Source organism: Sinohyriopsis cumingii, chromosome 15 (assembly GCF_028554795.1).
Source record: "Sinohyriopsis cumingii isolate HCF-2022 chromosome 15, ASM2855479v2, whole genome shotgun sequence".
NCBI lineage: Eukaryota > Metazoa > Mollusca > Bivalvia > Unionida > Unionidae > Sinohyriopsis > Sinohyriopsis cumingii.
The window spans coordinates 31,165,621-31,191,519 of NC_142975.1; the positions used below are offsets into that span (position 1 = coordinate 31,165,621).

General features: G+C 36.2%; 1 protein-coding gene across 1 annotated transcript in view; it reads right to left on the minus strand.

Annotated features, from left to right (window-relative positions):
- The window catches only part of LOC149781499 (uncharacterized), a 314,868-nt gene that overhangs the window by 52,434 nt on the left and 236,535 nt on the right, over window positions 1–25,899 (minus strand). Inside the window, exon 23 of the mRNA XM_089934975.1 lies at window positions 19,084–19,265. Coding sequence (XP_089791101.1) covers window positions 19,084–19,265 — 182 coding nt within the window. The remainder of the gene's footprint in view (window positions 1–19,083; window positions 19,266–25,899) is intronic.

Here is a 25,899-nt window from a genome sequence, read left to right on the forward strand (position 1 = left end):
TGGTCAGGAGAAACCCCAGCTGAAAGACAGCCCCATGACGATGAAATATGCTTCAACAGTTGATTGCAGGCAACTGCCCCAATATCTCTTGAACATTTTTCAAAGAAATATTACAGAACATACAAAAAGCGTTGCTAAGGGTAAAAAAAAAAGAATATCACTTGTCAGTTTAAATTTATCTGAGATCAAATACAGTTTTTAAGACAATATGTTGGATTTTATACTGTATTAACCCCATCCCCCATCTAAGGTTATTGTATGATTCAGGATGAAATAGGTATTTGTGACTTGTCAGGTAATCATATTTTGTTTTATAGGCACTGTTCATGAAGTCATGAATCATTGAGAAACTTTGTTCATCATAGTTCATGAATATGTTCATGCACTTGTTCATGAATGATGATGATCCAATTTGTGGACTGTTTTCAGTTCATGCACATTCTAGAATAATTCATGAACCTTTGGATGAACTTTCATGAATGGTTCTTGAACCAAGTTCATGAACAGTTCATTCATTATTCATGATCATTTCATAGGGGCGTGACACTTGCAGCTTGGGGAACACATAAAGCTTCTGCAGCCTTGGGTAAGCTTGCAGTGAATGAATAAACTTGAACAATGGAATTAAACTTAATGTTTAATGACACTTTTGTTAAATAAGTTTGCGCAAGCTTGCTGCAATGTTCCAAATACAAGCTTGCCACAAGCTTTATAAATAAGCTTGTAGCAAGCATGCTGCAAGCTTTAAAACAAGCTTACAATTTTGGTTTGGGATAGGCAGTGATGGTATGAACCTCATAAGTTTTGATTTTTGTAAAGGATAAATCCCTTTCAATAAGGGATTGGTATGCTCTCTGATAGCTAATGCAATCCACCTACAAATGGTGGAAGCTGAAATATCAATTGAACCATTCATAGGAAAAAATGTTTCCTACCCATCTTTCTTCCTTTCAAGGTTCTTGAGTAGAAATGGAGCCCTACTGGTTACTGGACATAAAAGTCTATTTTGATCATCCCTAGCATAGATATACATGAGACTGGGAATCTCAATCAGGTGCGGAGCAAACGATGGAAAATGTTTTTTTTTGGCTAGGAAAAAAACAACAAACCCTGGCTGGCAAAGGAGAGCAACAAACAATTCCCATTGAATCTGACACAGCCCTGCTCTATGGATAGGGCATGAGGCTCACTCCTTCATCTTGCAGCTGCAAAAGCAAGCAAGAAAACTATCTTGAGGGTAAGATACTCAATGCAAGCTTCACCCGTCCAAAGGTTCAGTTGGGAAGGGGTATTTAGAGACCACAAGAACAAGAGAGATTCCATTTAGACATTAGCGAGCAAGACATTGGTGTCTGCAATTCAAAATACCTACTGTATTTGCTGGCCTATAAGATACTTTTTGACCAGAAAATCTCAACTTCGTCTTATACTCCAAATCAAGTTATATATGGATTATGTCAACCAAATCGTTTTATATGTCAAGTAATTTTTTGTAGGGAATAAAGTTCTCCAATAAGTGCAAAAAAAATGTGTAAAGAATATTTCATTTTGGGAAGAGATCATGTATGGAAAAATACAGAACCCCACATTATAAAGGATTTTAAACAATTACATGATCGTCAGTATTAAAATTAACATACAACAGATGAATTGCACTAAAGCAGCATGCACTAGTAATATATGTTGTTTAAATTTGATTACATATATGTGCGTTAGAACTGACAAGTTAGAGGATGAATAACCATGAAAAAGACATTCCATCACATTTTTCTTCTTGCATCTCACGATTGAATACAAATTATGCCCCATTATGAGAGAGAGAGTGAGAGAGAGAAATGTCTAATCTTTCACTTACCTGATGACTGATCTAATCTTGGACAAGTGAAGCACTATAATCCATTATCAATCAATAGCACTGGTTAAGCAATTCCTTTTAGAAGCACATGGTTTTGTAGTGGTATTTATATGCTAATTAAATATGCTACAGCTATAGTCAGGTTTTCCAAGCTAACACCTGTTTGAGGTCAAGATTCAGCAGACCAGATCAGATTAGTCAGGCTACCAATAGGGAAATGAGGCTACCCATAGGGTATTATGAATATGGTACCGATTGATGAAAGTAAAGTACATGCACTTAAAAAAAAATCGTATTTGTCGGGAATGGACAGGTCTATATGGATATAAATATTGTGAATATTTACACTCTGAAGGAGTATGGTATATATTTTCATAGTTGACATGTACTATTTAATTTATTAATGTTTTCTCTCTTTGACAAAAGCTTGAGCTAAACTGGGGCAGTAAGCTCAAAAAACAGAAGTGCTGAAATCTCTCTCACACTCAACTCTCATGTTGGGCAATAGTATTTTATTTTGATCACCAGGTGCAAGAAGAAAAATGCAATGGAATACATATGCCACTCTCTCTGTATCTCTTTTCAAAATAAACTGAGGAAAAAGAATTTTAGCATTAATAATGCAATTTTGCTACTGCTGTTAATCTGAAATAGCATAGTGATACTTTTAATATTTATGAAACGGAAAATTACTATAGCTTAATGCCACAAAGCATCATAAATTTTATTCTATCTGTAGCTCAATAAATTTTCAGATCAGCATCATTATATTAGATAAAAGTACAAAACACATTTAAAATACTTTGTGTGAAACAAATTAGGTCCTTTTAATTATATTTAATGATCCTGACCTGAAAGGTTACTGAGTTACAAATGGGATAAAATTCGCAATGCTATGTGGAACGAAGTGAAAAAGATGAAGCCGAATTATTGATCTGGCCTTGTCTTATACTCAGCATCACCTTAAAGATGAAGAATGGAAAATTTGCCAAATTTGCTCATTTGACTTGTACTCCACAATGACTTATAGGCCAGCAACAGACCTGCCATCCCTGACTAGTCTGTCTCAGTAAGGCAGTTGTTTTTTTTCCGTAAGTTTGACCAGTTTTCAGTAAGGTGTAACAAAATACCATAAATTGTTATTGTAAAGCTGGAAAATGTAATTAATAGTTTGGTATTTGGAAAGTGTAGCAACAATAAACATTATATTCAACTGAAAAGTTTGTAAAGTACGCGTAGAGCAGCAAGGAGGGCAGACAGACCTAGGGTTCCCGACTGAGAATAAACCTTCCACAGAAAACTCTCTCATAGAAGCGTTCTATTTACCGAATAAAGGCTTCCTGGTGAAGTTTTCTCGTTACTGAACCCTGTTCCATCAATAAAAACCGTAGTCTGAAGATTTTTGCTGAAAAAAAAGTATTCTACGTGAATTTTAATTTTTTTTCGTTTATTGCCATACGACCGACCATAGGTAGGGCCCTCCCTGCTGCTATTATCTAATTGCATAGAATTATATTAAAGTTTACATCAATAATGACATAATCATGGATATTGGAGAATCATTGAGGACAAGAATATCAAGAGAGCGACAGGAAACTCTGAAGAAATATATACCAATAAAAGAAGCGGTTAAGCAGAAAATACGTGCCGTCGAAGATGCAAAACAAGGATTTACTGAGTCAACCGAATTATTATTTAAACCAATTACCGAGACCACCGAGCAGATTATTTTGGGTGATACAAAAGCTATTGAGGATAAGAAACATGGTATTCTTCCTATATTGAAAAAATTGAAGAACAAACACAACCTCGGCCTGTACCTGTCAAAGCAGGACCCAGTGGAATTAGAAAAAAACCTGAACAGGAAATTCCAACCGCAGACGAAGAAGAGGAGGTGTATGAGGAGGATGAAACAGAACAAACTTCTACTAGAGTTCCTTTTATTGAAAAGTTTACCAAAGAAAATATCAATAAAATAAGATCGATCAGAAATGACAATGATCTTGCTAGGTTTGCTGTGGAAAATCTTAAAAAACAAAGAATGATATTGAAACCCAATTATAAACCAGCAGCTCGTAAACTTTGGTTTAGATGGGTATTTAATGTGCATCATAATGCCAATAAGGTTGTGACAACCGATCCAAAGTTTGTTAATTACATGGATGCAGTAAACAAGTATACTGCAAGATTAAAACAATCTCAACCTGTACAGCAGGTTCGACCTATGCAACAACCAGAGCCCGCTGATGTATTCAAAGCGGATGTTTCTAAATTTGTCAAAAATCGTGATAGAATAATTGAGCTTGCTGCACATGATTATGATAAAAGAGATAAATATCTACTGCCAGAGTATATCAATATGGATCCAGAAGACTGGACTGCCGCATTATATTTCAAATATTATAATAAAGATTTTAAGAATGACGATCCGGATTATCGACTTTTCATCAAGGAGGTCAATAAGGAAAAATTAACGCCGGAGGGAGAAATATATGAAGAAGCTGAAAAATTTGTCGCCCCACCGGAAAAATCTAACTTAGCGGGGGGAAATATTAGTAGGATATTTAATAAAGATACCCTCAAAGAGCTTGAAGATGAAGAAAGAGCTACCGAAATAGCCACATTTGAGTATAAAAATCGAGGAAAATATGTGATACCAAAATATTCTGAGATTACTGAGGATAATTGGATTCCTGCTGTGCATTTTGCTCACAAGAAATCTAATGTTGATCTAAATGATCCGGAGTATAAATCTTTTAGAGAATATGTGTATAAAATACGAATGCGAAAGCCTGTAACAGGTAGTGGATACAATACTATTTGTCCCGATAGCATTGTTAACGATCATCTCGGTTGGAGGTTTTAATTGGAGGAATGAGAGCCGGAAATAATTCTCATGAAATAATCAATGAAGCAACCGATATCTGCAGAAGGTTATTTCAGGGTGGTATCATCGACGCATCTATTTACCGCGATTTCATTGATGAGATCGTTGATTATTACAGTGATTAAACAAATCAAATAATAAATAAAAATGATTATCCATAAATATAATCAGCGACCAGTACAGATTCACATGGTCAACTCGCGGTTACCCGTATACAAATACAACTACGGGTCAGGATTGGGTGATCTCTTCACCAGGATAGCTCCTAAGGTTGGATCTATTGCTAAACAATTATCAGCGAAAGCAATAGGCATCATTCGTGATAAGGTCTTCAGTGCTGTTGGTGATGCCGCTAGCAAAGGTTTTGATGCCATCAAGGAAAAATTATCAAATTTGGTGCAAAAAAAACCACCGGCAAAATTACCTATTACCGCTGAGATGCCCGCCGAGGTTAGTAAGGTAGTAAATGATGCAGCTAATCAAAAATTAGCAGAGTTAGCGCAAAAAGAGGCTCTGATACAATCATTAGAACAACCTCAAAATGTAATTAGCACCAGCGCATACGGAGGTAATATTCGTTTTAGACGATGAATATTTTTATTAATAAAATGTTTTCACTGACATCCAATGATGCTTTCAACATGGATGAGCCAGTGAGAAAAGATTACTCTGTTCAGGATTATCAGTTTTACTCATATGACGCGGTGACACCAAATAGCAGCAGCAGAATTAAATTGCAAGTACAAGATACAACACGTTACTTTCTTCCTTGCGAAGCTTATATTGAGGTTGTTGGTGAGATCGTCAAATTAGCTGATGGTACCGCGTATGCCGCAGGTGACAATATTGGATTTGTTAACAACGGTATCATGGCTTTATTCAAGAGCGCCGCATATATGATCGATGGAAGAGAAATTGAATCAATCAATGATAATGTTGATGTGGCAACAACAATTATTGGTTTAGCAAGATACTCAGACGATTTTACCAGATCAGCTGGACCTAGCATGATGTTTACCAAGGATAATTCAAACAGTGCTGAACCAAATATGTTTACTACGATACAAATGGCTCAAAATGCTGCGGTTGATGCTGTGGATGGAACAGTACCATGACCAGGTGCTGCTTTTACAAATCTTCATAATACCGTTAACACTTACAACCTCGGATATGCTGAGTGTAAGTCTATGCTAGATGGTGATCGTCAAAGGTTTTCATGTGTAATTTCATTATCTCATGTTTTTGTTTTTGCAGATACTTCAGAAAGGTTATTTTTGGAGCTAAACACACAATTGTCTTTTATCGAAAAGGTGACAGCAATGATGCTATCTGGAGGGGGGCTGGTGTTGACGCCGGTAAGGTTGTACTAACCAAACTAACCCTGTAGATGCCATCGATGACACCATCAGCGAGCGAAGAAGGAAAATTACTATCATTTATGAATCAGGGTGGTAAATCAGTGATGTCTTGGTTGACAACATTCACGGATAGCATTCAAAGTAACATCAACGGTAATTTTACTTGGCATATAGCATCACAACAAGGTGTTTCTGCGCCGAGACATATCTTTGTGGCTCTTCAAGCGGCTAATCGATTGGGTATCAAGAACGTATGATTTTTGATAATTTTAATGCCAGCGAGATCTCACTGCGAATAAATGGACATCAAGAACCAATCGAGGAAATTTCATTAGATTACGCAGGTAATTCCGTGGCGCGTGGTTATCATCGATTGTGGAGCTTTATGGGGCGAGATCAAAATATAGATATCGGTCTGCAGATATCTCAATTGGATTTTAAATCATTTTACCCCATCTATTATTTTTCATTAGAGCATATAGATTTGATAAAACAGTCTGTTGTTGATATACATTTTAAAGCAAGAATAACTCAGCGACAGGACCATGATTCTTGAGGGTATTGGTGGTCGCATGACGATCATGGACGCTCCTGTGGAGAAAATGTAATTTAAATCAACCGGTTTATTTATAAAATGTATGAGCACGTTAGCATAACTCTGACTCCGGGTCAGATAAAAAAATCACAATCGAGCATCACAAAAACCTGCGGGACAAAATTAACGTTGAAACATGATCAAATTCAAGGTGGACCAAATAAGCTATCTCTAACCAAAAAGCAGCTAGCACGTTTCAGTAAAGCTAAATGAGGTAACAAAGGAATTCAGGTTAATTTATCCGCTGGTGCCATTAAAGATATGGTAAAAACAGGTGGATTTTTCCCACTGTTAGCTGCGATACCAGCGCTAATTGCAGCAAAGGCCGCTGCGTTACCCGCGATAGCCGCTGCGGCTGCACCAGCTATAGCAAAAGCCGTTGCATTGGGCGCTGTTGGATCACTAGGAGGATTAGCCGTAAATAAGATAGTCGGTGGAAGATACGGCAAAAAAAAAGGTCGAGGTTATTGTCTACCGGGAACACCCCCTTCATGGTACGGGAAAGGTCTTCGATTAGTAAAATAACACCGATGTCAAATTTAGATCTAATTAACGCTGCTAAAAAACAAAAAATAAAATTTTTCAGAGGAGTATTCATGCGAGATCAATTACCAGCTCGCCCCAATAAATATGAAACAGGAATTATAAACCTTGATAAAAACACCGGACCAGGTACTCATTGGGTTGCTTACGCGATAAATCCAAACGAGGTTATCTTCGCCGACTCATATCGTGAGTTTCTTAATTACATATCTCAATTAAATATACCAGCATGGTATTCTACGCTACCAACACAAACACTAACTGATCCTCCGATCTGCGATGATGAGGCAATTAATATACTCGATGCGATATCTAAATCTAACAAACCATACCATAAAACAGTCCACGAGTACACGTCAAATAAATTAGATCAATCGGGTATAAATAATGGTTGATATTTTCGGTAGATCTCTCTCATCGCGCATGAGAAAAAAATCTGTTGATGTTGATTTATCTAAATATGCAACAAAAGATTACATAAATAATCTTTTATCGATAGCGGGAGTAGGACCTGACGAGGTTGCTATTTTTCAAGATCAGCACGGGAAATTAAAGACCAGCAACGTTAAGATAGGTGACATAATCAAACGAGACAAATACAATACTCACGTAGGTGACTTTAATACTGCTAAGGAAGATATCAAAAAACTTGATGATGGTATTGGAATTATGAATAATTTAGTGCATCAAAGAATCGGCAATCATGTAAAAATTACCGGCGATACAATGTCAGGAGAGCTCAATATGGGCAAAAACAAAATATCTTCATTGGGAGATCCAACAGCAGATGAGGATGCTGTAACAAAAAAGTACGATGATGTAAATTTAAAATTACGTACTCTGCGTGAGGAATATGATTCCCATATAATAACCTTCACAAGTTTTAGAAGAAATACTTTAGACCTAAACAAAATAACTCTCTAATTTTTTGTTAGTAAATCACCTGCAATCAGTATAAAATACTCAGAAATTAAAAAATTATTCGAGGACGTAGTTCGTGTGGTATCATCATCTACATCTGTAACGTGGACAAGAACAGATAATAAAATAAAATATACTCCAGCTGTTACCGGCACATACAGGTTAACAGTGATTAGTCCAATGAAATTTAGAGTAATTATAGCTGGACTATCAATTGAATCGCCTCACCCGGTAACAGTTGAATTACAAAAAGATACTGAAGCAGTATTTGAATTACAGTCAATTGAAGGTGCTTTATCTAGAACAAATTATTCGTACGTGCTTGAGTTTGTATTAAAAACATCCTAATTAATATAAAATGAGTGCATCAAAATACCGATATGATCAGGCTCGTGCGTGGCAGGAGTCTCTGAAAAATATAATCGATATTTATCAAACAAAAATAAAAAAATACCAGCACAGATTAGTTGTAATCGATATTACTGTTTATTCAGTATCTGCCGTTGTTGTCGGTACCGGAATAATATTATCCGCGTTAACAATGATAGCACCGGCAGCGATAACCATCGTTGTTTCTGTGACTACCACGCTATCCGGTGTGTTCGGTATAATAGCAAAAAAAATATCTTCATGTACCAGCGCAAAGTTAACCGAATATAAAGATAAATTAAACACAGTGACAGCGGCGTATTCAAGATTATCTTCGATGTTATCAGAGAGTCTCAATGATGGTATTGTATCTGATACAGAGTTCGCACTGATGACTAAGATTTACAATCAAACAATTAAAGACATCAATATAAATAATGACAGAATTACTGACGCAGATAGCGACAAACACAAATCCGCAAAAAACAACGATGATCTCGGCGAGCTCGACTAAGCCCGAGTTCAATATTATTTTTCCAACACCTATTTCTATTAGTGAAATAGCACTAGCGCATTTGAGAGTTTATTACAGCTGGCCTAATATCAGATCCAAATCATTTGGAAATTTACAGTCGAATAATTCTATTGTTTTTGCTAATAAAAATAAACCCGATGGAACACCTGATTGGACTATAGTTGGATTACCAACAGGCAGTTATCAGATTGAGCAAATCAGCGACGAGTTAACATGGAGAATAAAAAATATAACCGGAGAGGATCCTGGAATAAAGATTTCTGGGCACGAGCCAACATTGACATCGGTTATCGAGGTAAGTTCAAATTACATGGTTGATATCTACGCGAGTTCAATAAGAACCATACTGGGTTGGCCTGAGGTTATGCCAGAACAACAACCAGCACCACCAGAACCTAAGAGAGAAGATTTTAATACTGACCAACAAGATTTGACATTGATTGTTTTTGATAATATGATGAATGGCGAAGTTAAACATCCTAATAAATATTTTAGGTACTACACAGATCATCCTGTATTTGGTGGTAGAACAATGTCATGGAAATTTTCCACACCAATACCAATGGGGGAATCTTATAGAACCCTTTATATCAATGATAATACTATAACCTTTCAAACTAATGTTAATAGAATGTTTATTAAACACAGTGAAAAATATCACAATGAATTAGATAATTTGAAACGTCATTTTAATGAGTGTATTTTTAATGTATCAATTTCATGTACTGAAATCATTAAAAACATTGAAACAATGAATTATCTAATATCTACCTTAGAAGAATTTCACCGATTACTAATTCAGATAATAATTGATGATAAAACAGATAATAAGGAAAATTTTATGAAAGCGTATCGGATAACTGAGGCTGAGTTACCAAATCATAAATTACCAGGATATAACGCAGATGAGTTAAAAAAATCTCTCACTGATACCATTGATGAGATGTTTCCCAAACTACACGCTGCATGGAGAAAAAAACTACCACCACCATCCATTCTTAAGCGTGATAATGCACCAGATGGTACCGGACGGCATATTTCACCTGATATAGTAAATATGACAAATGTTGTTGCGGTTAATCTTAATTGTGATATCATCGAAAACAGCTACAGCGCAGATGCATCTGTGTCTGATCAGGCAAAACAGGGGTTTGTTTTATTTTCGTTTTCACCAGCATTCCCACCTGGATTTTTACTTGTGCAAGAACCGATCAATCCTGTGTACTTGAGGTGTCACAATAATCTGCTGTCAAGAGTGAATTTCTCACTAACAGACCAAGCTGGGAATTTGTTAGATATACGTGGCGAGACTCTGAATAAAAATCTGCTAATAAGATCTTAATTTTGTCCTTATAGCAACAAAAAATTGTTTTATTTTATGTTTTTTTTCTGAAGATTTTGAAAAATTCGGCCGTTTTTGATGAAAAATTATCCAATTTGGTGAAAAAATAGACCATTTTACATGATTTTGTCAAAGAAAAATCTACAATTTTGCTAATTTTGTCAGGTCAAACCTCAAGCGTTTTCTAATTGATGTATCGATAAATCATCAAAAATCAACAATTACTGATATTTTTTTTATATAAATTCCTGGTGGTTTTGGGTTAATTTTGACGTTTTTTTGCATTTTATTGATAAATCATTTAGACAATCGCTTGAGGTTTGACCCGACGAAAATCTGTAATTTGGTAATTTTTCTTTGACAAAATCGGATAAAATGGTTGATTTTCTTAAAATTATTCAGAAATCAGTTTTCGCAGCTGCCTCGCACGTGTATCAATCATTTTTTTAGATTCATACGTGTCAGACAATGCTGATCGAATTTTCTCAACGGCACACGCCAACGGGGTAAAATCTGATATTTGTGCATCATCGATATTAATCAGCGATTTGTGCATCGCACATTGAATTTTTTTGATTAATCTGTATTCGGACAACAGCGTGTATCGGCCTTCTTGTTTGTTTTGAATCAATGTTTCAAAATCCATTGTGATTTTGTCGGTGTCTAAATCATCCGATAAAGGAATTTCTTTGATTCGAAGTACCTCAATAGATTTGATTATTTCATTAATATTTTCTTGGTTCATATTTATATTAGCTTAATTCTAAATGTGCAAAAAAAAATATAATTATTTCAAATAATATCAGAGTGTTTTTATTCATCTGAGTCTAATATCAGAGGATAATAACCGAATTTGACCCAATATCCAAATTTGTATGAGAATGTTGATTTGTCTCTCCCTGTTGCGACGTGCTGTACTGATGCAGGGCAAATACCAAAATACCTACCAGCGGAGGCCACTGATTTAAAATGCAACTCTTCACCGGTCTCCATGTTGATTGATTTGACCACCTTAGAAACTTTGCGTCCACCCGTATTACCTTTTTTCAGATTTTCGCTCTGTGTTATCGCCTGAAGGTTTTCTATGGCATTGTTGAGTTTATTTCCATCAATATGATCGATTACCAGATCACGTTTGATTGGTCCATGAAAACATTCAAATACAAATCTGTGATTGTAATAGGTATTTTTTCCGGCTCCAAACATAAGATAACCAGCCTTACTAACGTTACCAACCGGTTTTTTCAATCTGTAGTTTCTGACAATACCGTCGCGTGATGCTTCATAATTATGAATGGTTGGATGTCTTCTGAATATAGGGTTCATTATACAATATCGATTTGTCTAAATCAAAGTTTGTCCGAAAATCTATCTAGATAATCTTCTTCGCACTTGATAGCGAGATCACTATCTTGTGATTTTTTATTGTAATATCGTTTTAGCTCTCTATATTTTTTCCCACCGCAGTTTGAACAAATACGCATTTTCCCTCGTACTCCGACGTTGCATCTGATACATCTGGTTGGACCAACTCCACCTCGTTTCATATAAGCTAAATGTTTCCACAGTATTCTTTTCTACATGACCTGTTGCAACAATTTAACGAACCAACCATCAACCATTTGCATTGATACATTTTATTTATTAAATATTTGTCTAAAATATAATATGAAGATATTTGACCTTGATGATATTGAATATGTTGTTCCTGAGGTAGATCTCGCCAAGAAAGAATTCTACGATGAAGGAACGGCTTATGTGTGGTCCACATGGAGGACAAACGACATAGACAATACAATGAACGATACAAGAGCTAAAAAATTAATCAATTTACTCGGTGATGACAAATACATACTCAGAATCAAATTCATTGTATATAACGAAAATGACATATGGATTACTCGAGACAAGCGCGATCCTGTAATTAGCGGGAAAAAATCTGTAACGGTGAGTAAAAAATCTAAACCAGGATTATTGACCGGCATAGACAAACCGTATTATGTGCGAGCTAATCCTGTCACAGCGGTTGTTTATGGTGTATATAAACTAAATAAACCCACCGTTGAGAATCTTGCCAAGATGAAGATGTCCACGAAGATAAATTGCGTAGCTGAGTGAATAATAGAGCATTTTACAAACGCGAAACGCGGGAATGGGTTAACCGATCTGCGGCGAGAAAAGATTAATGCTTGGTCAGAATCTGTTGCTGATGGTGCATCAATTGACGATGTTGCTGTGTTATCAGCGAAATTGAAATTTCCCATCATGGTAAAAACAATATCAGGTGAGGTTTTATACTCATCCACGTATAAATCAAGAGGAGAACCCATAGAAATAATTGATCATAATTCACATGCATGGAGCAGCGCGGTAACAATTTTCCCTTGAGAGCACGTTGTTAAATTTTACAGCGGATATAATTTTGATTTTATTCATGAAATAAGTAAATCTGACCCAGTATCTATTTGGTTGTTTTCCAGTGATCAGAAATATGATCAATTCATACGGCCTAACGGAGAATTATACCGAAGGGAAGCTTTACATCACTCAATGACAGCAATGGCAAAAAAATATTCTGCGGATGAAAATTTGTTGGTTAATTGTTTCACGATTCCATCTATTGTTGCTCACGCAGCGAAAGAGAAAAATTCGCGGAAGCCAACTCGACGCGAGTTTCTTAAAGATATTCAGCAGAGCTGTATCGAATATGGTCATGGTGGATTATGGAATACTGAGTATAATCTTATGAAGATGATTTCATTTGACATGATATTGTGTTATCCTGGTAGTTTTTTGGGAATGGGTGAATGCAGTAAATATTTTACTCAATTTGGCCATCCCCACGATGAGATGACCAGAATATCTATTAATGGACCATTGCCAGATTTTCCCGACAGGATTCGCTCGTGTTGTATTGTTTAAATTTAATGATGGTTTGCATAAGATATGTTACGTTTGGTTTGGTAAACATTTCTCAGAACAAAAATGGGTTCCAATTGTTTTATTGCGATATATGCTAGATTCTGCGATGTTGACATTGTTGACGGTCAGCGAGGCTATTGTATCATATAAAAAACAAAATGACATTTGGCTGCCAACTGAACATGACGACGTGAAGGATTTGGGTAGAAAAATAATCGGAAAATTTACTCAGGGTGGTTCATGTAATCATCAGCGACATAATTGCAGATTGATCATGGATGAAGCTGAATTAGATTTTATAATCGCTGATACCTCTGAGAGAGGTATATTTTATAACAGAGAAAATGTTTATTTATTAAACGGAACAAAATTAGGTACTGTAGTTAGCTGTCTCGAGGGAGAGTCACCGCAGTATACTCATTTAAGATCGTCAATGTTGGCGTACGCGAGTATAAATCTGCTATCGATGATAAATAAATTCCCTGATGACGCTGTTAGGGTAGCTACTGATTCATTCTATGTTGATGAAAAATTTCTACCAGAGTTGGAAAAATTAACCGGTGATGGTTCATGGGGTACATGGCGAGTAAAAGACGAACGTATTTTATGGTATTGTAAAAACGCTGATGTACCTGCTGAGGATAATTATTATTCTGATAGTATATCAGAAATTTCGACAGCACCATCAGTGTATGATCCCGCATCAAGATACAAGACAGTCTACGTGAATGGACCGGGTGGATCAGGTAGAACTACCAGAATTATAGAATTATTTTAAAATTCTGATGTAATTGTATTGACGCCGACACATAGATTAGCGCGAGAGATGAGGCAACGTGGCGTCAACTCATGTACGTACCACAGTTTTTTCAAATACAATGGTGGTACATGGACTCCTTCACGAATGGGAGAGAAATACGTGAACAGAGTAATTGTATGGGATGAGATCTGCACTGTATTCGTCAAAACATTAAAAATGTTTTTGGATTGGTTGCTAACAAAAAACACAGCGGTAATTATGTGCGGCGACCACGGCCAACCCAATCCTATTGATGGAGAATCACCTCATGAATGGCTAAAGAATTTTGTTGATTATTATGAGGAGGTCAACACCGATTACAGATCCCTCGATGGTAGATTAAGCGAATTCAAAAGATTAATTCGATTACAACCAAATAAAATTCAATGCAGTGTGATGCGAGAAATAATTCCAAAAACATCCATGGAAGATTTCTTATCAACGTGGACTCCAAATGATTTGATTGTGGCTAGCAGAAAAATAATACGTGACGTACTTCAGCAGAGATTATTTAAGTTACATCAAGAAAAGTTTCCACTGATGCCAGTACCGTTATGTTACAGACCAGCCGATACCAGATTGCAGAATATTGACGCTGATATACCAGGACAAGGAAAGCAGAATCGTGTGTTGAATGATATTGTCACTGTTGATATCGATTTCGTTAGTGATATGTTGAGTGCAGAAAAATCTCCGTGGACGTTAGGATATGCCATGACAATTCATTCTTCGCAGGGACTAACCATAACCAATATTAGAGTTTAGCTTGCTGACGATTACGTAGAATGGTCTAATCTGGTGTATTTAGCCATATCTAGAGTCAGAAAAATAAACCAACTAGGACGGATTGTTTTAGATAGAATAATTATTAATGATAAAATTGACGAATATGTGATTTAAAAAAAATTGATCAGCTATAAACAAACCGTTAAAAAAAAATAATCGTAAATTCGATTTAGATGTCGAATTTATTTTATCGCTGAAAGAGAAACAAAAAAATCATTGTGCTGGTTGTAATTGCATAATGACGTGGAGTTATCAAAAAAATGATTCCAGACAATTTACCGTAGACAGAATAAATAATAATTTAGGCCACAATCGCGATAATGTTACGCTGACGTGTTTAGAGTGTAACCAACGCGGAGTTGATTATCTAAGTGACTGAGGCGGTAATTGAGTATCAGCTGGTATTACTTGTAATTGCTCGCGAGTAAAACCTCGTTGAGGCGCTAACGAATCGAGCATGTAAATTGCTGGTCTACCTGATGATTTTGTCACTGATACTATCTTATGTGTCGTCGTGCTCCAGATTGGATCTGTTGCTCTTTTTCTGCCACCCTCAGACTCACCTGGTTTGTATAAATATCTGACGATGACACTACCAAGAACAGGTCGAGCTGATAAATTACGTCGTTTTATCGGTATAAAATCTTTCTGTATGGCAATTGCTGGTTTCATTGATATAGCTCTCGTTGTTTTGTTATTTATCGCAGAAATAACACTGGGTAACCTGACAACCCAGTTGTTAGATCGTTTATCCTGAATAAATTCCATCGCGTATTGATAACCAAATAACTGTTCAGCTAATGTTTTGTTGAATCTCTCCACAATTGCCTGATCATTGTGAATATTAACCTTGCCTCGTCTTATTTTTGTATTTTTTTGTTTCATTAATGAGGTCACCACACCAAAAAATTCCCGTCCGGGATCAACCTGAAGTAAAATTGGCCAGGTTAGTGGTCCTCGCTGATATATTCGCTCAAATGCATCAGCTACCTCAGCGGCTGTTTTCTTGGTTAATGGCTCAGCTTCTTTGTATCTGCTAGTGATATCTACTACGGTTAGGACGTATTTGTAGATTTTACCATCAACAGTATCGTGTGGCAGAAACATTATATCAGCCTGATGGACCTCATCTGGTACGCTAACATCAAAGTGCGCGTATTCAATTCGTTTTGGTGGTGGTAGGTAAATTTGCCATATAGCTTGTTTAGATAACCAAGCAGCAGCCGTTGACGGTTTTACTCGAGCAGCCTTTGCAAGCTTCTTGATAGCTGCTTTACCCCGCCAAAATCCTGCTGGAGAATAATAAATCGCTTCCATATTAATTACCGGCACCGAAGATTAATTTACCCTTCATCGCGTTTTTAACTAACCACGAATCTAACCTCTCTTTGATAGATTTATTTTTTATGGAATTTATTGCGTGAATTAAATTTATATCAGCAAGATGTCGTTGTTGAATATCTTTATTTCGATATGCTATGTCATGAATCATACAGGCCCGATCAATCGCATTAATTGGCTCCTCACCTGAATTTGGTTGATCCTGATTATTTAATCTGATATCGAGTCTGGTACCTGGTCCGCAGTAGCTGTATCCTGGTAGGTGTTTTTCTCCTGAGTATTTAGCCCAGGGGAATCCTGGTAACGATGATAACTTTGAGGTGATGTCACCTCTGTGGAATTTTTTTTTTTAGTTGATGAGGCAAATCTAAACTTTTTTGTGCCACATTTTTCACATTTACCAGTAACGGCTGATCTGTTATTGTGAGTAACAACCGTAGTTAGCTCTACCGTTGGTGTGCGTGTTTTACATTTGACACAATATAGATCCATAATATTTATTATATCATGAATGTAATTGATTTTTCAGCTACACAAAAATCCGTTCCTGTCAAGCATCATGCTGCATTGCCCAATTCAATTAGAATGATAATAATAGGTCCATCTGGTAGTGGAAAAACACAATTATTGTTGAATCTGATAATGAGATGGCTAAAATGGGATAAATTGTATTTGGTTGCAACATCTGTGGATGATCAACATTGCTATCAGGTATTGAAAGAATTTAATGAAAATGCAGCGTTGCTAAATGACGGTGAAGATATAATTGAATTTATCACCGACATCAAGGAGGCTCCGTCTGTTGATGATCTAGATGGGTCGATCAATAATTTAGTTGTCTACGACGACGTGATGCTGGATAAACAAAATAATCCTGCTAGAATATTCTCCCGTGGTCGACACAAAAACACTGATGTCATTTATGTAACTCAGAGGTATACTCAGATACCTGAAGTGATCCGAGATAATTGTAATATTTTGGTTATTTTTAACGGCGTCGATGCTAATACACTAAGAAATATTCATCAAACTTGGTGTGGCGGTGACGTGGATATAAATAAATTCAAAAATTTCTTCTCACGAGCTCAAGCTACACCTCATGGATTTGTAATGGTAAATCTATGTTATCCCAGTCAAGATATCGAATAGGTTTGGATAAAATCTTTTAACGCCGACTGGCATAATTCTATGCAATTAGATAATAGCAGCAGGGAGGGCCCTACCTATGGTCGGTCGTATGGCAATAAATGAAAAAAAATTAAAATTCACGTAGAATACTTTTTTTTCAGCTAAAATCTTCAGACTATGGTTTTTATTGATGGAACAGGGTTCAGTAACGAGTGAACTTCACCAGGAAGCCTTTATTTGGTAAATAGAACCTTTCTATGAGAGAGTTCTCTGTGGAAGGTTTATTCTGTCGGGAACCCTAGGTCTGTCTGCCCTCCCTGCTGCTCACGTAGACTTTATTTACCACTAGTACAGTTGCACAAATTTTAGTTCCAAACCCTATGGAGCTCAATGGTTTGTTGCTATCTCTCAACTTGATGTAATTCTTGGAAATTCTTTCTTCCATTTCACATGACGATGGCAATCATATTTCCCGCCATGAGTCATACTCAAATTGGCAGGTGATGTCAAATAAGAATAATTGTGACCCATTCAGCTTATAATCACCAGAATCTGAATATTCCTTTTTATTTTTCTGTGTTGATTATTAACACTTTTCAAGAGGCTTAATTCCCCTTCTGTCTCAAGCATGCATTAAAACCATTTTTATTCTTTTAGTCATGGTGATCTTCATGTTTGAGTTTTTCAAGCCTAAAAATGGATAGGGTTTTTCCTTACATTAAGTGAATGAAACCATGGACAACGTTTGTTAACTGTAGATGGTGGCATCTCTCTTCTTTCAGTCATAGTGAAATTGACCTTTTTTTTCTCTGGGACCCTGAAATCAATATGGTTCTTTTTTACCAAATCCAATCTATCCACTAATTTTGGTAACTGCAGATGGTGGACAAGCTGAGTCACTGTGCAGAACCAACTTGATTATGGACTGAGATCATAAAATAAGTCAATTCTGTGGAAAATAACTAAAAAATTGGCTTATATTCCCAAGTCATCAACTGAAACTTTATCATTGTACTCCAGCAGCATCAGGGCCCCAAACTAGCTTCAGCACTGACCTCAGCAGTTTGGCAGTGCAGTGAGTCACTTGCAATTAGCAAGTTAAACAAGGATATCAAAAATTATTATCTTTTGGTCTGTTCGGTTGCATTTTCAACTTCTTTTGTGTTTCCATTGCCAATATCTACCAAGGAGGGTTCAGCAGAACAGCAGTGCCTTGCCTGCAACACATTCTACATATTTTGTACCATTGTATAAACTTTGTTACCATTTGTTTTACTGTTTTGCCTTGTGCACCCCCATCAAGTGCCCAACTATTACATCTCTTTTGTTTTCTAATTCTTAACATCCTTCAGGTCTTAACCTGTGCTCTCCTTACCTAAACACTAAAATTAACTTTTAAATCCTGTCTTTTTTTAAAAAGCACTTTGCTTGCTTGTATTTTAGTTTCTGTGCAAATGAATTTGTCTCACTGTATTTATGCATTATGCTAGCTTGGTCTGGCTTGCAAATCTTACTGATGTGATGTCTACTGTTTTATTTAATGTCAGTAAAAAGTACAGTAGAGCTTATGTTTAATCATGCTGACTATAAATAATTTTAATTTATCTTATCATGCTGCCAAAATATCTTAATGCTGACAATACTGATGCTGGAAAAGTTATCCTCTGTTTTGCCATGCTTGCAGAGGAAGAAATGAATTTACCTGAAGTAAATTGTAACACAGTCAAAGCTTTCTGGTTCCACCTTCTTGCCTTGCTTTAGATCTTCCACCACCTTCTTTGGCAACATCTGACTCACCAGCATTTCCGTTTTAGCTTTCTCTATCTGAAGTTCCTTTGTTCTCTCAGCTACAATGCCTTCCAGATTACTGGAGTACTTTTCCAGCTGTATTTAAAAAGATGCAAAAAAAACTATAAATGTGTCTATAACACTGATACCCACACCTTCTTATTTCAGCGAGTGGTGCAAGTTGGCAGGGGTAATAACTCGAGCAAGAATCTACAGCTGCATGTATCAATATGAAACTGAAACATTCACAATGGATAAAAAGAAAATGAAAAGGACATAACCTCAAAAAATCATTGGTTGATCCCAAACCAAAATGCATCCTTGCTGAAAGCTTGTGGCAAGCTTGCGATAAGCTAGTTTGATGTTTATAAGCTAACATGGATGCTTGCGCAAGCTTGTACAAGCAAGTGCAGGCTTAGGCAAGATAGCTGGATATAACCGCAAGCTTGTGCAAGCTTTCGCAAGCTTGTACAAGCTTTCTTGTTTGCTTCAGAAATTAAAACTAGCTTGCACAAGCTTTCTTGTTTGTTTCATAAAGTAAAACTAGCTTGCGCAAGCTTACTTGTTTTCTTCAGAAAGTAAAACTAGCTTGCGCAAGCTTTCTTGTATGTTTCAGAAAGTAAATTTAAACTAGCTTGCAACAAGTTTCTTCATATATATATATATATATATATATATATATATATATATATATATATATATATATATATATATCCATTGCTTGTGAAAGTTTGAGACCATGTATCCAAGTAGCAGGCACCATCACTGTCACACCCCTACGAAAACAAATTCATGACTTGATGAACAATCATGAAGTGTTCATGAAAGTTCCTCAACTAAGTTCATGAACTTCAATAATTTTGATGAATCATGTACTTGAAGTTCATGAACACACTGATGAATTTTTATGAACTATTATAGTATCTTTGAAGTTCCTGAAATGTCATAACTAATGGTTCATGAACAATTCAAGTACTTTGATGCAATACCATGGTATTTCTTAAAAAAATGTATATTAAATATCTTTATCATTATATTCATAAAATGTTCATGAAAATTTATCATACAAACTTCTCACAATATTAGTGAAATTTAAATAAAGGTGAATTTTTTTTTCTTTTTTTAAAATGATATACTGTATAAATTGTTCATACAGATCTTTAATTCAATACTTGTGTACTTAACCTGAGTATTTCTAGATTAATATGGGAAAATATTTTCTGGCCAGCATCAACAAAATGTATTTGCTTTAAAAAGCTTTCAATGACTTTGTCCTAACGTCTTTTTTCTTCTCTCCATTACTGTTATAAACTGCATATTCTATTGACTTAGTCACTGGTTGCCAATTTGCAGTAAAAACCAAAATATATTAACAACGATTATCCTGACTGGATGACTATGAAAAAAGACGTGATATGATTGGTTAATATACGCGCGCAATTTCAACAGTTAAGCTTCCTCAGAAACCAAAGATCATGCAGATGGTTAGGCAAAAACCTCGAACAAAAACCGTGGACTCCATGGAATGGACAGATGAGAATATTTTCAATATCATTTTTTTAAAGTAAGTAGAAGTGCAGAGAAGCGATTTTGAAGAATATGAAGGAAATGATCTGGTGAGAGCAAAATTAGGTGGAAAAGCGTACCAAGCCTGGATGACCAAAATTATGGTGAGTATCTTTTTCTTGGTCATTCGTGATTATTTCAGTAGAAGTTATATGGATATTTTATTGGTTTATATATGTCATCGTATTATTTATAACCAAGCTAATGACACGATTTTGTTCAGACCTAATTTAAACTTGCTCATCGAAGTTTTGAAAATCACTAAACATTATCACCCCCACCCTCCCAGTTCTCAGTACCAGACGTGGTACGATATCGATAGGAGTTGAGATGTTCGAGATTGTTTTCTTTTACATGACATCACTATTTCTATAATCTGATGTAATTTGGTAATTAAAAAAAAAAAAACATAAGAAAATAGTTAATGCGTGAAACTGTTCACAATAAAAGTGCAAATAACAACGTGATGAAACCGGAAGCAGCTATACGCAACATGCGGAGTCGGAGTGGATGCATTAGTGACATACTAAGGGCCTATACCACACAAGTCTGGCGTTTTATCACTAAAAAATGGCGAAAATATTTGAAAGCATGAAATAACCATTATCTGTAATATATACAGTTATTTAGTGTAACGATGTTGTCAAAAAAATTGTCATATTTTACTGAATAAAACAACCGTCTCCTGTGACTATACCTATGGCTAGACAGATTCAACTAATATAAAACAGTGACAAAATTCTGCAATAATATAAATGCTCAGTATTATGTGTAAGGGATTAAATCATTTTTGAGTTGGATCATATTATTAAGGAGGAAAATTTGAAAACTGAAGGATCCAAGATGGAAGAGACATTAAATTGTGACTGCTGCAACAATGTTAAAGATCCAAACAGTAACACTGGACAACAAATTTTTACAAAAGTCATGTTACTGAAATAAAATTAGTCAATTCTTATCAATTTTTATGTGCTGAACACGAATATGACAGTCAAATTGCAAAATTGGCTCTAGTTTTTTTGTAATCTGCAAGAAATTAATGTTTACATAACGAAATGCATTCCAATAGTAAAAGGTCAACTGTAATAGCCTACCTATAAAAAATCAAGTCATTGACTACATCTTAGATTTCTTCGCCTGTCTCTTGTACAGCTGTTCGGGAGCATCTCTGAGGAGTGTCCAGCAGTAGTCAGCCAGCATTGTAGTGGACCATTTTCCCTGGTATCTTTGTTCCATTGTTGCGATATCTTGATGAAAACGTTCGCCGTGTTCATCACTAACAATACCACAGTTGCTAGGAAAGAAATCCAAATGGGAATGAAGGAAGTGAATCTTTAGAGACATATTGCAGCCAAGTTTCTTATACTTCATCAACATGTCTTCTACTAGTTCCTTATAGTTTTCTGCCCTAACATTTCCGAGGAAGTTTGTAGAAACTAGGCGAAAAGCATTCCATGCTTGTTTCGCGTCACCTTCCAGCAAGTTGTTGAACCGGTCATCTTTGAAAAGCTCTCGAATCTGAGGACCCACAAAAACTCCCTCTTTAATCTTTGCTTCGCTGAGTCGAGGGAATTTTTCATGCAGGTATCGGAATGCTGGCAAAGTCCGGTCAATGGCTTTCACGAAGTTCTTCATCAAACCTAGTTTGATGTGAAGGGGTGGTAGCAAGATTTTCTGAGCCTCAACCAGAGCTGGGTGTTGGATATTCTTCTCTCCAATGGCTACATTCTGCCTGTGAGTCCATTCCTTCCTCATGTAGTGCATTTCCCTTGATCGGCTATCCCACTCGCATAAGAAACACATGTATTTTGTATATCCTTGCTGCAGTCCCATTAAAAGGGCAACTACCTTCAAATCACCACAGAGGTGCCAGCTGTACTTGTTATACTCAATGGAATTCAGTAGCTGCCTTAAGTTATCGTATGTCTCTTTCATGTGGACAGCATACGCTACTGGAATAGATGGAAGAATGTTTCCATTGTGCAAAAGCACAGCCTTGAGACTCAGTTTCGAAGAGTCCACAAATAGTCTCCATTCTTGTGGGTCATGAGTGATTTTTAAAGCATTCATGAGGCCCTCAATATCGGAACAGAATATCAGATTACTTTCCTTTCTGAAGAAAGGCTCCAATTGCTGGTGGCGCTTTCGATATGCAGTAATTGTGACATCTTCTTCTAGAAGATTCCATTGTTGGAGTCTTGATCCTAGCAATTCTGCCTTGTTCTTTGATAAGTCCAAATCACGAATCAGGTCATTTAGTTCTTCCTGTGTTATTCTGTGTGGGGTTGATGATGCACCACAGTGAAAATCTGGATCACTGCATGCTGATGGACCAGGAGAAGAACAGGTCGACTCACCTTTGTCTTCGTCAGATGAATCAAGAGAATATTCTGCTGGAGGTTCTGGAATAGGAAGTCCCTCACCATGTGGAACTGGTCTCAATGCAGACGGAATGTTTGGGTAGACTATTCTCGACTTCTTTCGCTTCGTTATTCCGCCGGAAAGAGGAGGAACCAAGCAGAAGTAACAGTCATTTAGGTGGTTGCTTGGCTCTCTCCACACCATTGGGACTGCAAACGGCATTGATGACCTTTTGCAATTCAACCACTGTGAAAGCTGTGTTGTACATGTAGCACAGCATATATGCGGAGCCCAAGGCTTGTCTTGGTCACCAACCTTGCATCCGAAGTAAAGATGATATGCCTTCTTCACTTGAGAATTGATACTTTTCTTCTGGTTGGCAAATGTCACTTCCCCACAAATATAGCAAAAATTGTCCGCGGTATTAACACACTTTCGAGGCATTACTGTTCTTTATTGTACGTAAATGGATAAAATAATAAGTTTTATGTAACAGTAGCTTGAACTGTCTCGCACAACGTCTAAAATATTTTAAATGCTGAACCTATCTGATTGGGCTTTATATAGTACACTGCTTACGTCAGCTTCAGCAGCCGCCTGGCATTAGTATAATAGGCCTACACATGTATAGTACACTGCTGACGTCAACTTACTTCAGCAGCCGCATGGCATTAGTATTGCATTGCATCAGAAAATGATGCAATCAACTGTGGATGATGTGAGCATGATGGTATTATGCAATGTTACATCATTATTCCGGATGTTGCTGCAGTCCTACTGGAGAAATTTACACAGTGAAACATAGAAAATGAGGTATATGAATATCTTCAAAACGAGAGCCAATACAAATTTTTCACGGTTATATTCGTGTTCGGCACACCAAAATACTACAGATTAGGGCCTTTTCAAGTCAGTAATGATTTCACTGTTGACCAGTGTAATTGGATGGAACAGCTTAAGTTGCAGAAGGAGACATTCAGTAGTGACAATGGACAGGATTTGATTAAATTATAGACCCTGAACATCTTCACAAAAGAGTTATCAGACAGGTCAGTCTCTGGAAGAAGATTGGTCAGGAGAAACCCCAGCTGAAAGACAGCCCCATGACGATGAAATATGCTTCAACAGTTGATTGCAGGCAACTGCCCCAATATCTCTTGAACATTTTTCAAAGAAAAATTACAGAACATACAAAAAGTGTTGCTAAGGGTAAAAAAAAAGAATATCACTTGTCAGTTTAAATTTATCTGAAATCAAATACAGTTTTTAAGATAATATGTTGGATTTTATACTGTATTAACCCCATCCCCCATCTAAGGTTATTGTATGATTCAGGATGAAATAGGTATTTGTGACTTGTCAGGTAATCATATTTTGTTTTATAGGCACTGTTCATGAAGTCATGAATCATTGAGAAACTTTGTTCATCATAGTTCATGAATATGTTCATGCACTTGTTCATGAATGATGATGATGCAATTTGTGGACTGTTTTCAGTTCATGCACATTCTAGAATAATTCATGAACCTTTGGATGAACTTTCATGAATGGTTCTTGAACCAAGTTCATGAACAGTTCATGCCAGTTCATTCATTATTCATGATCATTTCATACGGGCGTGACACTTGCAGCTTGGGGAACACATAAAGCTTCTGCAGCCTTGGGTAAGCTTGCAGTGAATGAATAAACTTGAACAATGGAATTAAACTTAATGTTTTGGCGGAACAGATTTGCTTTCCACTGCATTGCAACTATAACATTACATTATTTAATCATTAAATATGCAGATTACTTCATTGGAATGAAGTAAAACTTTGCAATATATTATGATAATATGGTCCACCAGGAGCAGTTGAGTCTAAAATGCATTTCTGGACAGGGGCCTTCGGACTCCCAGACCCCCCCTTCACATTTTCAGGGGTTTTTTTGGAAGGGGGAAAAACACAATCATGTCTGATTTTTGAAAGCCCAGATGCTTGTAGCAAAAATCTCTGCAAGCTTGCAACAAGCTAGTAACAAGCTTGCACAAGCTTGTGTATACTTATTGTACTAGGTAAATAAATAACAAGCTTGCGCATGCTTATGACACTTTTGTTAAATAAGCCTGCGCAAGCTTGCTGCAAGCTTTAAAACAAACTTGCAATTTTGGTTTGGGATGATAACAAAAGATGTTCATTTAATGTCAGTAATTTAATGTCAGTAATATAATTCTAGTTTTAGGGTAATTCATCAAAAGCTATGTAACTAGCTGCACACAAAAGAAATAACACATATAGTAGTATATATATATATATATATATATATATATATATATATATATATATATATATATATATATATATATATAATGAGACATAACTCTAAAAAGAATGCATTTGAGTATGACAACATATTTACCTCATGTTATTATCAGTAAAGTTTAAATCAGTAAGTGGAAAGATGTATAATCAGAGAACGAAAGTGGGACACATATATATATATAAGGGAGAGACAGACAAGCCCTAATGGGACATACCCCTGCGATAATCATTGGGACATAAAAATCAATATATGTTCCTTTACCCAGGCTTCCCATAATCTCAATTTAAACACTGTGGTCCCCTTCTTTAATCCCCCCATCCCTCTAATATTGCCAGCAGACAGCATATTGGGGGTTTACAAATGGTAATCTCACAAATGTTTGTTGATTTCTAAATTAAGTGCATTTACATTTGTTCTAACATAAAGTAAAAGTGCATGAGTTACAAGTAATTCATTATCATTACTACTGCATGTTCCTTAAATGTCAGGTGTTGCCACCATG